The following is a 20931-nucleotide window of genomic DNA, read 5'->3' on the forward strand; positions in this document are numbered from 1 at the left end:
TTTAAAAGTTATATATGTTTTATTTATCTGAACATCCAGGAACTCTATTGTAAATTCACACATACACATTTCAATCATGCACCAAAAACCAATTAATTCGAATAACATTGACGCAGATAGCTATAAACGGAGAAATTTTAAATCCTCTTTCTGATTTTTACAATTATAGTCATATATAAACAATTTCTGTTTAACGTCAAAATGGAAATATTTATTTCATTTTACTATTAGCTTAGTCAATCCTCAAATGTTTTTATTCTGTTAAACGTATGGCATTTTATGCTTAAGTTTTAAAGTTTATTTTATTTGCGAGGACTCGTGTCCGGTTGCTTTGACATTGACTATACCCAGCATCTCGTATTCTCAATGTACATATTATATGTAGATAAATTCATCATAGATACCAGGCTTGAAATTTTGTAAATGGTTTGTATATCCTAGATATATGATATGTAATGTTTGACTTATCACAAACAACTGGCACTTCTATGTAAGTTTTTGCCTAAGCAAGTTTGAAATTTCCTGTTAAGCGTACCGTCTTACCTTGATCATCACAGCTGACTACAACCTTCTCTGATTCTATGATACCATTCCTTTCCACCTGGTTTCCCTGTAACCGGTTGTTACACCCTTCAACAATAGGAACACTCCCTAAATAAAACGATAAGTATCGTAACATAACAAAAGATTCATAAAACGATGCATCATTCACAAAGAGAAACACAAGTAAAATCGTATCTTTGTGAAGTATTCTAAATGATTAACACATGTTCCTATATAGATAAGAACTTCCCAGGACTGGTGTCAGTTTGATCACAGGCTTTGGTCAGTCAGCATCGTTTATCTTTAGATTAATTACTTGCTATCTATATATATTTCTAATCATGTTGCTGGACAAAGAAATATCAGAGTTTAGTGCTGAAATGTATTTAGAACTTATAATGACGTATAATAATGATATTCATTATGATGAATTACATAGTTTTAAAGAGGAGGAGGATTTAAGGACGTTAAGTGTTTTGAAATTAAAAAACCGGTTAGAAAAAAGTTTGTCTGTTTCCATTGCCAAAGTGGAAAAGATGTTGAAAAGGGAACTAGAATCTAGTGACTTAATTAGACTTTGCCATATTGGCATAGAATTGGCAAATGCCAACTCAAGTGATAGTAGGAGACAAGAGAAAAAGAGAAAATCAGGGAATGATGATAGCTCACCAAGTAAAAAGATATCTGGAGAACCTACAGTAAGTTAAAATTATGCAATTATTGGTGAAGTAATTTTATTTTCATGCTCCCTGGGTAAATGCATTACAAGTTGCCATATGGAGTTACATTGTATATGTAAAAGTAGAAGTTACTGTAATAGAGAGTTTGAGCTCTGGTGAATGAATAGAAGTGTTGAATATGGCTTTAATTTGGCATCAGGGGTACTCCTGAGCAGGTGTGTCTGTGAATCTGTTGATTCGAAAATGCAGAATACCTTCAAAAAGTAAATGAGTTGTAATGCAGGTTTTAGATCAAATCCACAGTGGGCATGCATATTAGAACGGGAACTGTGGTAGTTTAGATCTCATTTCAATGAAATGGTCAAAATTTAAAAAAAAAATAATCTGGGAGCAGGTATACTTGTATAGTATAGAGAATTAAAAAAGAAATGATGTGTGAAGGAAAACACAGTGGGCATAAAAAGAATAAGAACTGTGGAGTTATTTTAAGGAAACAACAGTTTCTATGAATTTTACATCGGTATACAGATGAAGGCATGTGTATTTCAGTGAAATAGCTTAAGTAACTTATTAAGACGGTCTAAGTTAAGATTTTAACGACGACTAGATATTTTATATTATTTTAATTTTTTATCTGTTACTTTATTAAAGTTAACAGCAACACATAAAAGACATATATGTGAACACGTATAAGTCTTTAATTAAATAATGTGCACATATTTCTTTCATATTAATAGTAGTTCAATTAAAAAAATTGTTTCCGATTTTACAGCATACATGTGATAATTGTGCGTCAGGAGAGATGTCTTTTAGAGAAGAAGAGTTAAATGACAGGATACTTGAATTAGACTCTTTACTTCAGAGTACAAAATATTCTAAACAGAAACTCGTATTACAAAAAAGTATTGTATCATTTCTAAGTGATTTAAATCCTCAAAAATCATTATAAATGACGCCCTACCATCTGACATTAGGAAATTCTTGGTATACAAAGATGATAGCGGAAAAACCCAAATTCATAAAGCACAATGTAAAAATAGGGGAGTCAAAGGAAAATTTCAATGTGGATGTCCCCTTCGACTTTCAGCTGGATCGGTTGATAGTTTGATTGGTCAACTAAGGGCAATTTTTCGTGATCACGGTCAAGGCACAGATTGGAATGACATGTTAGGATTAGGTAATCCAGCAGCATCTTCGATTATAAAAAAGTACCTATCAGCTATAAAGTTAGAACAATCAATGGCAGCCGCATTACCAAAACACGCAGTGCCACTTTTTTCAAATAAGTTAATACTTGTTTCAAGATATATATCATATAAGATGTCAAACAAAAAATTAGGAATATTTCAAAAGTATATACTTGTTCGTGATAAGACCTTTTTTAACATACTGTCTTTTACTGGTGATAGAGCAGGAGATCTCGGTTCTGTGTTGACTGATCAAGTTCGTTGGTTACCTGGAGAAGAAGGTGTTATAATTTCCATGATGAAGGGTAAAACAATAGATATAAGTGACCCCAGGGTAGTTATCATTTATAATTCTGTTAATACAGAATTTTGTCCTGTGACTGTATTACGTGACTATATAGAGTTCTGTAAAGTGAGTAAATTGGAAATTGTAGGTGGCTATTTATTTCGACCATTGGCACCATCTTGTATGGCACTTTCTGGTGTACCTTTCACTTCTGCTGCTGCTAATGCTCGTTTAAAATCTCATCTAACAGATTTGAATATATGGGAAGGTGAAACGCCACATAGTACAAGAAGTGGGTGTGCCTTGACATTAACATGGCTAGGTTTAAATTCTGAGTGCATAAAATCACATGTAGGCTGGAAATCGGATAAAATGCTAAAACATTATACAGTAACTAATGAAATCAATGAAAAATCAGTGTCTGCAAGGTCTTTGTCAAAACTGAGTGATTCTGAAATTTCTCATTTAACTGGGAAATACCAACGCTACAATACTTTTGAACATTTTAAAAAGGTAACTGATTAATTAGTTTATTTGATCACATTGTAGACAACCCAGTTAAAAGCAGAAATTGAACTTCTAAAAAAAGGGATAAATGTAGATGTAATAGAACAAGCTCTGAGGGAGGTCAAAGAATATGCAGCTAGGTCAAGAGAAATTAATGTTGATACTTTACAATTAAAACTTATGCACCTGGATGAGGTAGCTAGAAGGGTTGGTCATCAAGATAGAGAACTTTATTCAATGGTTTTACAGAGATTTCTGTGCCATAAAAATCATGAAAGAGTGGGATTTTTAGTCACTTCGCTTTTGTCATCACCTGCTGAGACTAAATTATTTGAAAAAGAACAGAAATTTTTAAAGATACATGGAAATGAACTTTTAAGTACAAAACAACAAAAAGAGGAGGTTGAAACAAAAAACTTGGGAAATGAGAATCAGTTTCAACAATTTGCAACAATGATGCAATGTATGCAGTCTGTATTAAACCCTAGGCCGAGTACCCCATTTATGGCCCAAAGATTTGCCCAGAATCCTGAATGGATTTATGAGCTAATAGTGTGAAATATAGCATGCATGTTAGTGATATAGTTTAGTGATATGTAATTATTTGTTGTGGTAATAAAAATATGAATTACAACAATAAAGTTTTTTAGAATTTGTAAAATTAGTCAATTTTCTATAATCAATAAGAGTTGCTTGATTAATTGTTTGGTAAATATGCCAAGTTTGATTTATATCATGGTAAGAATACTTGGATACTGTCAGAATAAGTAGCTTTATCTGGTATTTGGATGTTGTGTCATTCGTCAGTATCATGTGCTTCTTATATATATATAGTTATCCAGTATATATATTACAAAAAGTTTTCATTGGTGTTGATAAAATTTGCCAATAATCATTAAAAGTTTTTAGTTGAAATTTGTTGATGTAGTTTAAGGTTAATATATATTTTAAATTTAAATTCAAATTTAAAATTTGACGGAACAATTTTATTTTGGGGTCCTATGTTTTATTCAGTGAAATTTTCCAAACAATATTGAACATTCCAAACATTATTTTCAACATTTTAGAATTAATTTGTTTTAATTGTAGGGAGGAAGGTAAATTATTTAATTGAGTATTGATAAGGATCATAGGGCTGTTGTTAGTTAAGGTGGCACTTGCAGTATTTTGATATGTTATTTAAGTAACGAGGTTTTGAGATGCTTTTCAATCCAAATCTTATATATTGGGACATGGGAATCATTTATAATAGAACACTATTCTAAATGATTAACACATGTTCCTATATAGATAAGAACTTCCCAGGACTGGTGTCAGTTTGATCACAGGTGAGGGATGAAAGTATTGTTGATTTAGTACATACAACATGGAAGAACTGGTCAAATGATGAGGTTTCATGTGGACTATGGAAATATTGTCATGACATCTCAGGAGATGATAACACTGATAAGGGATTAATATATCACAATATATTTATTTATTCTATTCTGTGCCTGTTACACCCCATTGATAGTTGTGGCTTTTGTATGTACAGATACACTGATATTTCATTTATAATTATATTGACACCTGACATAATTTGTATAGTTGTTGAGTCTCATGGTATACAAGGATTTCATCGTTAAGTGTATCGTTAAGTGTATCGGTAACTAAAGCTTGATCCTGTGAGAAAAAAAAACAACAAAAAAACAAAAAAACAAAAAAACAGAAAGAAAAAAAAACAAAAAAACAGAAAGAAAAAAAAAACAAAAACAAAAACAAAAACAAAAACAAAAACAAACAAAAACAAAAAGCAAAAAACAACCCATTAAAAAGTTGAAGGTAGAAAATAGAACAAAAATGTCAGTTTATGGCTTATCATCTTCGTTCAGAGGCAAAATAAAGTATGAATTTATTATTTTATTTTAGAAAAGGCAAATTTTATTTGTCAAGACATTATCATTGAAGCTGGTGATAACTACAAATTGTAGAATATAGATTAGAAATATAAGCAATGAAAGGAATTTTCGCTATAGACAGGAACAAAATTTGTTAACACATTTTGTCTTTTGTCCCTTTAGCACCTCGTTTAGAGATGTTTTTCAATCCAAATCTTATATATTGGGACATGGGAATCATTTATAATAGAACACCATTGCTAATGAGGGTAATACATCAACATCCGAATGTATATCGGCTATAATATGATAATATGTATAAACTCATTTAACCAAATATGAAATTCGAGAACTATCCTCAATCAATTTTACAATCTAGCTTCAGTTTTCAAGATTTTAAGTATGTATCCCGAGCCTTAACAAACAATGACTTGATGTTGTATTTGGGTCATCAACAAGAAGTAAGGATAAAATTTAATCTTAAGTTAACCGACTGCCTATACTTGTCTTATGGCCGATTGTGAGGACTGGACGCTGAAGAGAATCTAGGCACTTGGGTCAGGACAACAATTTTACTATCCAGAACTGTTTCACTCAGTCAGCAATCATTCCGTCAGCCTAATCATACGTTAAACACATGCAGCCAGATGAACGATCTTCTCATGACATACGGGGCTTTCAAGCACAGACGTCCGATTGAATAAAGAACTGTTTGTATTGGGTACACTAAGCCCTCAAGAATTGAATGGTATAAGAGTATAAGTAACACATGTATCACAATAATTTCAACTCCAAACTATTATATATATAAAAAAAGAAGATGTGATATGATTGCCAATGAGACAAGTAAGACAACTCTACATAGTTCTGCTTACTGCTGAAGAATGTACGATGACGGAAATAATTGTATTGTATTCAACTATACTTCCTATTCATGTATATAATTTATAAAGATATAAGAAAAATGTGATATGAGTGCCAACGAGACAACTCTCCATCCAAGTCACAATTTGTAAATGAAAAAAAACATTATAGGTCAAAGTACGGTCTTCAACACGGAGCCTTGGCTCAAACCGAACAGACAGCTATAAAGGGCCAATAAAAATGACTAGTGTAATCACATTCAAATGGAAAAACCGACGGTCTAAAAAATGAGAAACGAGAAACACTTATGAACAACATCAACAAACGACAACTACTAAACGTCTTACTTATGTCAGATGCAAACAAATGCTGCGGGTCAAGCGTACAAACCTTAGTCTTACCCGAAACAATAGTGTAACATCATAACATAGAAAAACACACTATAAAATATCAATTGAAATGGATTAACTCAATCAAAAGACATTTTAACACAAGTGAACATACACTGAAGGAATAATTTTGACCTATGAAACGTGTAAATACAAAATCAATTAAATAAGGGGTGAATAAATAATGGTAACAGTAGTATACCACTGTGAGATGTTAAATAATTGCAGAAAGTCAACTATAGAAGATAGAAACATTGAATAAATAACCTTGCTGTCAAATAGAATAATGTACACAGGTAAAAAAAAAAACCAACATTTTGTTGTAAGTTATACATGTTATATGGTATAAATAGAGAACGGAAATATGCCTACATATATAAAGCTACTGATTAGCACAAAAGTAAATATACTTTGTTGAAAGTGAATATTTAAATCACTCTGTATCTTGAGAGTTTCAATTGCATGGCACTGATTATTAAGAAAACATGCAATATTTGTCAAGAGGTATCTATGATGGGTTTACATATAGTAACCGGTAGTAATACATCAACCATCAACCCTTCTTTTCGTAACATATCAACAAATCCGTTTGATTCAAAGACTTGAAGTTGACGAAATTGTCGACTGATTCTAACAGCCAACGAATACCTTCTTTTACAAATAAAATGAAGACCGAGAAAATTGTCGTTTACGGTAATAAAAAAATGGTTAACATGTTTTCTGCGAAATTACAAAATATATAACTCAAATTCCAAAAAATTGTATAATCCAACGTTTTTGGTGGAGTTGTGTGTTACTTCATGCATGTAACTAATGTGTATTATAATCAGGCTGCTTCTACTGAAAAGAGGTTATATAAAATATTTCTTATTTACATGCATTCTATTTAGAAATGATAAAAATGTTATAAGTGCCATCTTGTAAATATGAATAAGCGAAGATACAGTGAGTGAAAAAAAACTGCCTTAAAATATCTAAGGTGAAATATGAACTAGGGATAGAAAAGATACATCATGTTAATAGTTGATTCAAACTAATTCCAACAAACGACATTATTACGATTGAAGACAACAGCACAACTTGTCAATTTCATTTTGAAAAAGAAAAATTTTAAATCTTTAAGAATACATTGTTTTAACAAGAGAACCGTACGATACTGAATGAGGAAACGCCCTAATTCCATCCCCGCAACCACGACATCAAAATCCTCGATGCAATAGGTTTTTTTTGTTTTTTTTTTATTATAAAATATTATGGTAGATCAAAGACCCCTTTGTGGCATGTGCACAGCGAACCGATAAAAAGGACCCATTAATCATAAAATTGAGGAAAATTAACAAAAGGGATAGGACAATCAAACTGCATGTTAAAATAACGTACAGAATGTTGCGGTTTAAAACATGTTATATGAAGACGTCATTAAAAATAAAAATGGATTATGATTAAAAAGAAACAACTGTTACAATTTCGTTAATATTTGGACTCGGCAAAAGTCTAAATATGAAATGTCATCGGTTGGCTTGGCAATGTAACTTTTTTATTTTCCTTTTTTCAAATCTGTATTTGATTATTTTTGTTCAAATTAATGATATTATTATAAATGAAAATACTTAAAATAAAAATAATCGTGACTCATTTTAGATATGCGTAAATATAATATACTAGGACTTACCTTCTACAGAAGCCGATGCAATGACGAGAATAACTATGAGTGCACACAAACGCATTTTATCAACCTAAAACAAAAATACAAATCATTTAAAAAAATACTGATTATTCAGTCTTTAAATAAATCAAAATAATGAAAAGCTACTTTAAAAAAAAAATTATCTAGATTATAACCACATGTAAACTTGTATAACCTGTTTTCAGAAAAAGTTAAAGAAAGCGCAATGTACGAGACAGGGACGAGTTTGATATATAACTAGCAGATGTGACCAAATTGACATATATATTTTTTCTTTTATCTTATTATTTATAGTTGTATAGCACATACCCCATGACGTCTAACATAACATTAGATCAATGCAAATGATTGCTATCCAGCACCAAATTGATCTTTCCTTCAAATGTCATAATTCTTCATTTGTTTCTTTTTAAAAAGTTCAATTTTGGAACATTCAAGTGAAAATTTATATTTACGTAGATTGTATGATTCAGATCAATTCAATATTTTATATTTCAGTAAACAAAAAATATTGTTCTTTTGTATTTGAAAAACCTTCGACGATTTGCGTGTTATGATAAATTATTTGACTTCGTATGTCCTACTCATACATATGTTGACAATTTTCAATGATCTCTTCTAAACATTCTTAAGATGAGAAAGAATCAGATTACAATTGGATCAATGTCCCAGTCAAAACTATTATATCTATTATATACATGACCATACAAATAAAAAAGAGTTTTCCAATCCTGTTTATCCTATAAAGATTTTTTTAATAAAAATGAATTTACAATCGAAGGCTTTACTTTGTTGTGATACATTATTCAACTCTGAACTTTGATCATATGTAGATGATACAGTGGTCTTATTAGAGATGTGAATTCCAACATATTTAATAATAACAAAAAATTATAAAAAAATTTAAATAAATTTATACATTACAAATATGAATAGATAAATCATTTTAATAAATTTATACATTACAAATATGAATAAATAAATCATTTTAATAAATTTATACATTACAAATATGAATAAAGAAATCATTTCAATAAAGTTTACATTAAAAATAAGACGAACTTGCAGATATAATATTGTAAGATGTCGTTTCCAGTTTTTCAAATACTTTTGTAACTACAAGCATCTAGTACATAGCAAAAAATTCAACGCATGTTAACAACGATTCTACAGGAACGTTTCTCAACATGTCAGAAACTTTTAACATTTACAATTACTAATGTCTTTTTTTCTGTCGTTTGTTATACCAACTATGATCAACTATAACTTTGAATTGATTTTTTTTTTAAATTAGTTCTTATCTTTGTTCCTTTTGTTATATTACTGTTAAATACAAAGGGGATTTAGTAACCAAAAAATACAGAAGAGCCAGGACGGTGTAACAGGTTCTGTTAACCTAAAAATATACAAAGGTTGTGTCTACGTTCTTCGTAGAACGTCACCAACATCTCTCTATAATGAGGAATTAGTTAGGTAGGTCACAAACCAGTATACACTTTCTTTTTATAAATCATTTGATAAATATTTGTCACTTATGTAATTTGATAGCTCCAATAAAGACTGCAAAATAAAAATAATTTTACAGGGACAAGGTTCGGAAAGGATAATTTTGTTAATAGAAGACTCTGTCATTTACATTACACAAAAAAAAAACATGTCAACATGTCTTGATTACATAATTTACAGCTGAAATACCCAGTATATACTATATTATTAGGGAGTCTTTCACGATTTCAACCACCTACTCGTCCCTATATGGCCTTTTTGTGCTAATGTGGCGTAAAGCAAACAACAATCAACAATAAAAAAACGACTTCGACCACATATGAGGGTCTCACAAGGTCGGTCCGGTATATATGTACGTGTATATAGGCTTAACTTTTTTGTAATACAATATTCAACTCTGAACTTTGATCATATAAATATATATATATATATATATATACTTGTCCTGCATAAATTGAAGTTTTCAGTTGTTAAAAAATATATTTCTGTGTATAAAAGCTATCATAAACGTAGAACAAGACGTGTGGGTATAGTTAAACGTTTAATTCCCGTTCTATAAATTGATTGGTTACTAAAAACCATTGCTACTCTTCATTAGATAGTGAACAAAGGTTTGATGGACTAAAAGGGGCAATAGCAGTGAAAGTCATGTTTACCGATTTGACTCAAATTCTCATATTTGATTTATTTAGTAAAACAATGTAAAAGGGGATTGGGGAGGGGGGTGGGGGAGGACCTTTTTCGGGACGTCCGGGTCGGGTGTTTTTAGGCTCGAGATTTCGGGATTGATCCTTTCGGGATCCAGGAATTCTTTTTCGAATTTCGGAATGTCGGGATTTAAATTTCTTGAAAATCGGGACCTCGGGATTTCTTGTTTTTAAGTCCGAGCTTTCGGGATCAGGACCCCTCCGATCCCCCCTCTGTAAAAAATCATCCAAATTAAAAGTCTCAAATAAACCTTTTACAGGACATGGGCTCGGGTAATATGCTTTGTTTCGTCTGTATTAAAGGATGTTCGCTACTCTGTTAAAAAATAACAAGCTTTTTAAAAAACTATTATGAATTGATAGTATATTAATAAAGAAACTAAAAAAGTAGAAAAAAATGGAGGGTCCGTGTGCTCGTTTTCGAGATATAAGCCATTGAAAATTTGGCGGGAAATAATTCTCTCTAGATTTTTCATATATTTAACATTGGCACCTTATTTGTTCCAAAAACTATGAAAAAATAACAAGAATTTTATAAGATTTTGAAATATGGCTTTTTAAACTTTATGTAATAAAATTATGAAAAGAAAAGTAGAGGTTAGTGGGCAATTTTTTTAATGACAATACATGGATAAAACTAGAGGATTCCAAAAATCTGGCAAAAAATAAAAAAATGGAGGAGCAAACATCCTAGTCTAGACGCTATCTAACTAACTATCGAGTTGACCTCCGAAAACCTCCGATGGCCATATAAGGGATATACACATAAATATAGATATAAATAGATTAAGTAAACTTGTGCTATTGGATTTTCTAGGTCTATTTAATTTCATATTATAGATTAACAGTATATGATAATCATCGTTTTTACCTGTATAAGAATGATTTTTTAAGGATCGAATCAGTCGATCAAATGATTTACCTTTGTTTCACTTCAGAGTCAATCTTTACATTCTTTTCCTTTAAATAACTGACCACGCACGATTCATGCGTTATCCATCTCTAGTTACGGTTAAATTGAAGTTCACATGAATACGGAATCAATGAGGTCGAATTATCCACTTGCAATGTTTCTTAGTTTATCTTGACAAAATTGAACCAAACTTAATGCTAAAAGCAATCTATTATTTCACTAGTCTATTGCATGTATCCCTTTCATTAATGATTGAACAAAACAAATCATATTTTAGATTTTTTACAAATCTCATGGTTAGTGCCACTTTAATGGTCGACCTAGCAAAGAATCTTGTTATACATAAAACCAAAATGACTGCAGTTACTTTTTTTAATAGACAAGTATTTAGAAAAGTTACGTTGAGATGGATAAATTTCTTTTGTTTATTGAGAAATTCCTATCAAGTTTAACGAATTAACATTTAACTGCATTTCATATAGCAGCAAATGGAAAATCGCGACAAGAAGGAAAGGAGACATACATCTTGTATACACACAAAAGAAAATAAGTTGTAAATAAATGCTGGTTTTTTTTTGTGTTTTTATTATCGTTAATTAACGTTTCGAATAGAAACCATCCGAAAATGATTTGGAGTTAGTCATTTTGATGAACATCTATCGATTGTTTGTTTTATCTCTCACATTTATTTCGTGTTATAGAAATGATGTCTCGTTGACGTTTATAGTAATCGGAATATTCAGCATACAGTAAAAGTACACATTGTCCAAAAATTCCGCAAGAGTTTCTGAAAATTCTATCCATTTTAACGAATTTAGCTAAAACTGCGATTCACATATAACTGCAGGGTGAAGACACAATAACATAAACGGTGCCATTGTTTTGCACAAAGATACGCATTTCTACAATCTCTTCAGTAAGGCTCGAGGCCAAAATATTTGAAAATCCAAACTTTATTAACAAAATGAATAGCTTATAAACCTTAAAGGACAAAAAGAATAGCCAAAGCCGGGCAAGGAATCAGACCGTTGCATGGGGAGATGTATTCCTTAATCTAGAATGAAATTAACAACAGTGTGGCTGGGGCCATTGTTTGACACATTAAAAATCATCCATTGACTGGGACAATTTACGTGAACGTTTGTCTGTAACGACCACTGTTCACGACGTACCTACGATAGACATTTAAACTGTGGGGTCACCAAAGGTTTCTTAACGCCTTTAATTATAAAATAATTCGAAAATTAATCAGGAATAACCTTTATGTTTTGATTTATATAAATTGATATAAATCAAAACATCGTGTTATTTCTGATTAATGTTTTCGAATTACTTTATTAAGGTGTTGAGAACCTTTGGTGACCCCATAGTTTAAGTGTCTTTAAAAAGTACACAGTGAGCAATGGTCGTTACATACAAACGTTCACCTTAATTGTCCCAGTCAATGGATGAATTTAATGTGTCAATCAATGGCCACAGCCACACTGTTTTGAATTTCATTCTAAAAAGAATTTAAAAGTTTGTAACAGCAAATTTTTATAACATAGTTGTTAACATCATAATTTGCATACCAGTACCGATGTGCATGCTTTATTCCAATGAAAGAGTTAGGTTCATATCGGCCATCAAATATAATCTCCCAAAGACTAATAAAGGTATACATCATTGTCACGTATTCTAATATAATCAAAAGGTCAGAAGAATAGCCTTCATTAAGATAAGCCATAAACTAAAGACCTCATTTAACGTGACACCATGGCAAGAACTGTATTCTTGTTGCTTGGATTATTTCTTCCCGTTCTGATACAATCAGATGGTAAGCCGTTAAAACTGTATATCAAATCTTTGAACATCATTTAAATTGCTAGCGTTTACAAACTAAAAGTATTTGCGATGAAAGTTCTGGTATTTCTAATGAGTGTTTTATGGACTATTGTCTGTCTTTCCATGGCACATGTCACATGGCACTTCTATTATCATGAAAGTGTACCATACTTTCCCATCAAACTCCTGCATGTATCAACCAAATTTTAGAAAGATGCACATTTTAGGGCTCGACCTCTACAGTCGTTTCAATAGACAAAACACTAAAGCATATTTTAATTTCTAACCATCTGCTACTTTATTTCGGGGATAATACCGATATACTAAAAGTTCTAATAATGTGTATACACGGTTTGTTTGACAAGATTACCTGTTTACAAGATTAATATAAGAACCACAGACTGTAGTTATTGAAATGCACTTACAAATAAGAAATGTCCGTACTTATATTGTCAATATTCAACTGTTTCCAGATTTGTGGAACCAAAGGTCAGTTTGTGAATCAAATTCTTGGTAATTTATACGACGATGCTTCTTCAGACCGAAACTGTTATGCCTAAAAATAATGATGACAACATATTAGATCATATTAAGCAGAGGGGATCTTAATTAGTATTCAGACTGATATAATAATTTTCTACCATTTCATTTAACTTATGTGATTACAGAATTTGAAAATGCATTCTGGCAACAACAAAATATAGTAAATTCAATGAGTATAATGATGATAACAGAAAAAAAACCGCGTCATACGAAAAATATCTCTACCGTAACACTGATATAATCTGGTTTTGATGTCCTTCATGGCAAACGTTACATGTGAAACTTGCTAAAAAAAATTTTTATCAAATATAAGGGAAATACTTAGATGTACGATATTAGTAAAATCCTTGATATTTTTCAATTTTGAAGACACCAAAATATCCTTAAATATAATAATTGACTTTCCCTTTTTACTCTATACGGCATTGCGATGAACGTTCTGGTATTTCTATTATTTACTTGGAGACCTAATCCTGCTATCGCTTCAGTTTAGTCATATCAACTTTTCTTCAAACTTATATGAATTTTGTCTGTCAGATGACCACAGGACAATAATAGTAAAAATACAAAATTGACATTTCCAGGGTTTTGGTCTTTCAGCAAATCGTTGACATAAGTACGAAGTTATACATAATCGTACTTTTGATCAGTAAAATTCATTGACTGATCTTTTATTTTTTATTATTGTATTGTGGAATATTGTCTGTCTTTCCATCTAATTAACTTAAGCAATTGTGTTTTTTTTCAATTTTATTTTTTATAACCTTCTTCGATTAGTCTATTCAGCCAAAAGAAAATTTTGGATTCTGATACTCTTTTCCTTTATCAACAAGAAATACACTCATCATAGATACCGTGATTAATATTTATATGCGCCAGACGCTCGTTTCGTCTAATACGATGGGTGTCAAAATGGCACTTCTATAGATTATCCTGAAAATGTACCCATTATTTCACATCAAACTCCTGTATGTATAAACCAAGTTTCATAAAGATGCACATTTTATGGCTTGACCGCTACGGGTCTTTTAAAGAGACAAAACACTAAAGCATATATTAATCTGCTACTTTATTTTGGGGATATACTAACAGTTCTAATATTTTGATTAACACGATTTATTTGACAAGGTTTCCCGTTAACAAGATTAATATAAGAAACACAGACTATAGTAACTGAAATCATCTTACATGTAATACTCGATGTCCGTACTTGAATTGTGAATGTTCAATTGTTCCCAGATTCTAGGAACGAAGGTACATTTGTGAATCAAAATTTTAGTAATCTATCTGACGAGGCTTATTTAGCCTTGGCTCACACAGAAAAGCAAACTATTAAGGGCCCCCAAAAAGACTAGCGTAAATCATTAAAACGGGGAAACCAACGGATTAGTCTATATAAAAAATGTGAAACGAGAAACACATATGAACCACAACAACAAACGACAACTACTGAACATCAGATTCCTGACTTAGGACAGGTGCAATCAAATGCAGCCGGTTTAAACGTTTTAATATGTACCAATCTTCATCATTATCTGAAACAATAGTGTAACATCCCAACATTAAAAGACACACGTCTATAGAATAGCAATTGAAATGGCTAAACTCAATCAAAAGACATATTAACACAAGTAAACATACACTGAACGAATACATTTGATATATGACACAATGTAAATACAATATCAATAAAATAAGGGGTAAGATGTTTAACAATTTTAGAAAAACAACAACAACATTGAACAAAAAGCAGTCATATAGAATAATGTACACAGGTAAATGAAAAAACGGAAACATTGTTTACAAAATAAATAGTTTTGGTGTTCATAGTACGGCATACATATTTGTATTTCATAATGATCGTTATATGTTTTCAATAACAGAAACAAAGTTCTCGATTTCAAATTTTTGTTTTCAAACATTCTGAAAAGTAATGTTCTGTTGTCGTTATTATTTCTCTTTTACATCTTTCTCACTTTTTTATTTGATAGGTACATTTGATCCAAATGCCTTAGGCTTTGGGATGAGTAGCGGATCTGGTAGTGGATCAGAAACTGGGGGGTCTACTGGAGGATTCGGAGGAAGTGGTTTTGGACAGAGCAGTGGATCTGGAAGTGGATCTGCTAGTGGTGGATTCGGAGGAAGTGGTTTCGGGCAAAGCAGCGAATCTGGAAGTGGCTCTGCTAGTGGTGGATTTGGAGGAAGTGGTTTCGGACAAAGCAGCGGATCTGGAAGTGGATCTGGAAGTGGCTCTGCTAGTGGTGGATTTGGAGGAAGTGGTTTCGGACAAAGCAGCGGATCTGGAAGTGGATCTGGAAGTGGCTCTGCTAGTGGTGGATTTGGAGGAAGTGGTTTCGGACAAAGCAGCGGATCTGGAAGTGGGTCTGGAAGTGGCTCTGCTAGTGGTGGATTTGGAGGAAGTGGTTTTGGACAAAGCAGCGGATCTGGAAGTGGCTCTGCTAGTGGTGGATTTGGAGGAAGTGGTTTCGGACAAAGCAGCGGATCTGGAAGTGGGTCTGGAAGTGGCTCTGCTAGTGGTGGATTTGGAGGAAGTGGTTTCGGACAAAGCAGCGGATCTGGAAGTGGATCTGGAAGTGGCTCTGCTAGTGGTGGATTTGGAGGAAGTGGTTTCGGACAAAGCAGCGGATCTGGAAGTGGCTCTGCTAGTGGTGGATTTGGAGGAAGTGGTTTCGGACAAAGCAGCGGATCTGGAAGTGGATCTGGAAGTGGCTCTGCTAGTGGTGGATTTGGAGGAAGTGGTTTCGGACAAAGCAGCGGATCTGGAAGTGGCTCTGCTAGTGGTGGATTTGGAGGAAGTGGTTTCGGACAAAGCAGTGGATCTGGAAGTGGATCTGGAAGTGGCTCTGCTAGTGGTGGATTTGGAGGAAGTGGTTTCGGACAAAGCAGTGGATCTGGAAGTGGATCTGGAAGTGGCTCTGCTAGTGGTGGATTTGGAGGAAGTGGTTTCGGACAAAGCAGCGGATCTGGAAGTGGATCTGGAAGTGGCTCTGCTAGTGGTGGATTTGGAGGAAGTGGTTTCGGACAAAGCAGCGGATCTGGAAGTGGATCTGGAAGTGGCTCTGCTAGTGGTGGATTTGGAGGAAGTGGTTTCGGACAAAGCAGCGGATCTGGAAGTGGAGGATTTGGAAGTGGTTCCGGTTCTGGTAGTGGATCGGGCAGTGGAGGAACTTCTGGTGGATTTGGAAGTGGTTCTGGTTTTGGAAGTGGAGGAGGCGATAGCAGCAGTTCAGGTGGATTTGGAAGTGGTTCTGGTTTTGGAAGTGGAGGAGGCGATAGCAGCAGTTCAGGTGGATTTGGAAGTGGTTCTGGTTTTGGTAGTGGATCAGGAAGTGGATCGGGCAGTGGAGGAACTTCTGGAGGATTTGGAAGTGGTTCCGGTTTTGGTAGTGGATCAGGAAGTGGATCGGGCAGTGGAGGAACTTCTGGTGGATTTGGAAGTGGTTCTGGGTTTGGTAGCAGTAGTTCTTCGTCAAGCAGTGGTAGTTCATCAAGCAGCAGCAGTAGCGGCAGTTCTGGTACATTTGATCCGAATGCAATCAATGCTAACTTCGGAAGTTTTGGTGGAAAATAAACACCAAATGTATTTTATTTGTTTATATTTTCCCCAATCATGCATATGTATTGCGTTTGTTTCCTATGTTTCATAAAATAGCAATGGTTTTATCCGAAAAATATTAAGAATAAACATCTAAAATCTGAGTATAAAGTTTGTGTGATTTACACACAAAACTGCTGTCATTGCTGATAATTGTATATATTAATGATGTCACGAAAATAGAATAACTAATAGTTAATCAGTAAATAACATAAATAGTACTTACGTTTCATAAAGTGCATTACACGTTATGTAAATCATACAAATACATTATCATTAGGGTTTAAACTTTTAGTCTTCGACTAAAATATTTTCCGCTTACGATTAATTCTAATTCGCTTCGATCGCCTTTGCAAAATAAATCAAAGTACTGAAGTACTGAACATCATATGACAGCAAGTTCTTGTGAATGGTCAAAAGCACACGTCACAGAAAAAGATCACATCTCTATACCTGAAACTGAGGTTAATGTACAGAGATATATTTTTTTCTGAGACAAGTTCGTGCGTAGATGATGAATAAATGACAGAAAATTCAACTGCACCGTAATAACCATTATATTGTAGTAATACAAATCAGTAAACCTGGGATTTTTATACTAATATAATAATAGTCCCAGAGTATACACTGGTTTGTTGTTATATTTTATATCAATATAATAGTTGCATGTATATTTAATTTTCATTCATTTGTATATCATTCTATTCTACTATTCTTATAAAAGTGCAGTGCAAGTTCATGTTGGACACTCTTCTGTAAAAAAAAAAGATTTTTCTAAAAGGTTGGATATGAGAAGCCATTCATATTTTCCCGCAAAAACAATTACAGAGTTACCGGTCCTTGCTGGGAGTGTCGCAAAACGTTCTTGAGATATTCTTCCGCAAGCTCTTAACACAACTTTTCGGTACGTGTGCATAGATATTATCAATGATTTTTTTACATTTTCATATTATTAATTTGTGTTTAAAAATTTCTTTTTTTAAGGAGTATCCATTAAAAAAATGAATTTAAAACAAGCGATAAGTAATGTTATTTTGCATTACACAATGTCCGCGGATCTATAATTTTTATAGATCGGTTGAAAACCCAAAACTAATTTGCATAATGGAAATGTAGGCGATAGCAATACATCGGAATGACCTCATGGTCATCTGGATGTAAAAAATAAAATAATAAAACTACAAGAAAAGTTTAAAACAGATTGTCCATGACCAAAAGACAAAACCACTAGCTCAAACACATTAAACGAATGGAAAACAACTGTCATATTCCTTAATGGCATTTCTTTGTGTAGAAAATGGTTGATTAATCCTGGTTTTATAGCTACAAAAACCTCCCGGTTTTAGTAAGTAACCCGGATTTGATTTCTCTCAATCGATTTATGACTTTTGAACAAACTAATACTACTGTTGCCTTCATGTATGACTGTTCCAAGTTTCTCGTTATCCATTATACTTATCAAGATAATAAGCCAAAACGGATTTTTTAAAAACAATTTTCATTTAGGGACTAGGGGAATCTACCATTATTGCCATGTTGACTTATTTTTAGATCTTGCTGATCATAGCAAGTAGTACAAAATTAAGGGCATATCTATAAGGAGTTTTCTAACAGTTTTTGTGTAAATAGACAGTAGTTGATATCAGTATTAGTCGAGACTCTCCTGTATTAAAAGAGAACATGAATTGAATATTAGTTACTTCACTTAAAGACATTAACACCTAACTAACCTTTCAAATTTGTGTAAGGTAAGGATGTCACTTGAATGTCATTATCTATGTCGTGTTAAGAGCTTCAATTCTCAATGATTCTTTATTCTTTGAGTACAGTCACAACAGTATACATTAACATAAGGCAAATATATATATATAGAATAATAAATTATTTTCACTTGATAACAATCCTTTTTGTTTTGGTTCAGTAAATAAATTATAAATTTAAAACCAATGAACATGATCAACAATGATAAACCTCCCAAAAAAATATTTTAAAATGACATAGCTTATTGGCTCAAAAATATTAGAATAACATGCAAACATTTGTATTAAAGATCAAGAGAATAACACCCAGTTCCAAGATCTTTTTTTTATTACAATAACATAAATGATATTCTTCCGCAAGCTCTTAACACAACTTTTCGGTACGTGTGCATAGATATTATCAATGATTTTTTTAAATTTTATATATATATATATCTAACAACAAAACATTTTCATATTATTAATTTGTGTTTAAAAATTTCTTTTTTTAAGGAGTATCCATTAAAAAAATGAATTTAAAACAAGCGATAAGTAATGTTATTTTGCATTACACAATGTCCGCGGATCTATAATTTTTATAGATCGGTTGAAAACCTAAAACTAATTTGCATAATGGAAATGTAGGCGATAGCAATACATCGGAATGACCTCATGGTTATCTGGATGTAAAAAATAAAATAATAAAACTACAAGAAAAGTTTAAAACAGATTGTCCATGACCAAAAGACAAAACCACTAGCTCAAACACATTAAACGAATGGAAAACAACTGTCATATTCCTTAATGGCATTTCTTTGTGTAGAAAATGGTTGATTAATCCTGGTTTTATAGCTACAAAAACCTCCCGGTTTTAGTAAGTAACCCGGATTTGATTTCTCTCAATCGATTTATGACTTTTGAACAAACTAATACTACTGTTGCCTTCATGTATGACTGTTCCAAGTTTCTCGTTATCCATTATACTTATCAAGATAATAAGCCAAAACGGATTTTTTAAAAACAATCTTCATTTAGGGACTAGGGGAATCTACCATTATTGCCATGTTGACTTATTTTTAGATCTTGCTGATCATAGCAAGTAGTACAAAATTAAGGGCATATCTATAAGGAGTTTTCTAACAGTTTTTGTGTAAATAGACAGTAGTTGATATCAACACTCAGAACATCTTGTCAGAATTTTTTTTACGCTTATAGACAAAATTTACATACGAGCAGGTACCCTTATGATTCATTCTTAGCCATATCAGCCTTGCTGTTGTAAAGGCGGGATCACTGGACACATTTATAAATTAGATACCACTAAAATGCCTGTTGTAATTTGGGTCAGTAGTTTCAGAGGGGAATTATTTAGGCCAGGTACCCATCATCAAATTTTTCTGAAATAATTCTAAGCACCTGCAATACTTCAACACATTTGTATATTGTAAAGTGCATATTGGAAATGTAATTCTTAAACGAGCTATACAGTTAGTTAAATAGGTTACAAACACTTCCTTGTGACTGCTGCTGGAAATGACTTAAAAGAGGGACGAAAGATACCAAAGGGACAGTCAAACTCATAAATCTAAAACAAACTGACAACGCCATGGCTAAAAATGAAAAAGACAAACAGAAAAACAATAGTACACATGACACAACATAGAAAACTAAAGAATAAACAACACGAACCCCACCAGAAACTAGGGGGGATCTCAGGTGCTCCGGAAGGGTAAGCAGATCCTGCTCCACACGTGGCACCCGTCGTGTTGCTTATGTGATTACAAATCCGGTAAATAGTCTAATTCGGTAGGTCACATTCATGAAAGGGAAGGGGATTGTAGTTACGACGTAAGGAACATATCCGATATCATTTGTGAAACGGTTATTCCATAACGGTCAACCAACTCGTGATGGCGTCCGTAAAATTTACGAAGGGATGATTTCAACTTCACCATTTGGAACTCTTGGTTTTATAGCTTCCTTGTGAGCAGTAACCCTCTATCAAGAAAATCATGATAGGAAATGCAAGCACGGGAATATCGTATCAATTGGGAGATATATAC

General features: G+C 32.7%; 2 protein-coding genes across 2 annotated transcripts; both read left to right on the forward strand.

The window, feature by feature from the left end:
* Positions 1 to 750: 750 nt before the first annotated feature.
* Positions 751 to 3761, forward strand: LOC139510382 (uncharacterized). Its single transcript, XM_071296964.1, has 2 exons — positions 751 to 1241; positions 3246 to 3761. Exons 1-2 carry the CDS (start codon positions 885 to 887, stop codon positions 3759 to 3761), a joined length of 873 nt encoding a protein of 290 aa, XP_071153065.1. The 5' UTR covers positions 751 to 884.
* A 9103-nt stretch (positions 3762 to 12864) lies between these two features.
* Positions 12865 to 17117, forward strand: LOC139513168 (putative per-hexamer repeat protein 5). Its single transcript, XM_071301449.1, has 2 exons — positions 12865 to 12962; positions 15505 to 17117. The coding sequence occupies exons 1-2, from the start codon at positions 12902 to 12904 to the stop codon at positions 17103 to 17105; spliced, it is 1662 nt and encodes a 553-aa protein (XP_071157550.1). The 5' UTR covers positions 12865 to 12901; the 3' UTR covers positions 17106 to 17117.
* Positions 17118 to 20931: the final 3814 nt, after the last annotated feature.

This window comes from Mytilus edulis, chromosome 2 (genome assembly GCF_963676685.1).
Source record: "Mytilus edulis chromosome 2, xbMytEdul2.2, whole genome shotgun sequence".
Classification (NCBI taxonomy): Eukaryota; Metazoa; Mollusca; class Bivalvia; order Mytilida; family Mytilidae; genus Mytilus; species Mytilus edulis.

Excerpts from the sequence above, each read along its gene's own strand:
- LOC139510382 (XM_071296964.1), top strand. The coding sequence starts at position 885 with ATGTTGCTGGACAAAGAAATATCAGAGTTTAGTGCTGAAATGTATTTA. Across the intron at positions 1,242-3,245 it reads AGATATCTGGAGAACCTACA|ACAACCCAGTTAAAAGCAGA; the intron begins GTAAGTTAAAAT and ends ATCACATTGTAG.
- LOC139513168 (XM_071301449.1), top strand. The coding sequence starts at position 12,902 with ATGGCAAGAACTGTATTCTTGTTGCTTGGATTATTTCTTCCCGTTCTG. Across the intron at positions 12,963-15,504 it reads CGTTCTGATACAATCAGATG|GTACATTTGATCCAAATGCC; the intron begins GTAAGCCGTTAA and ends TTTATTTGATAG.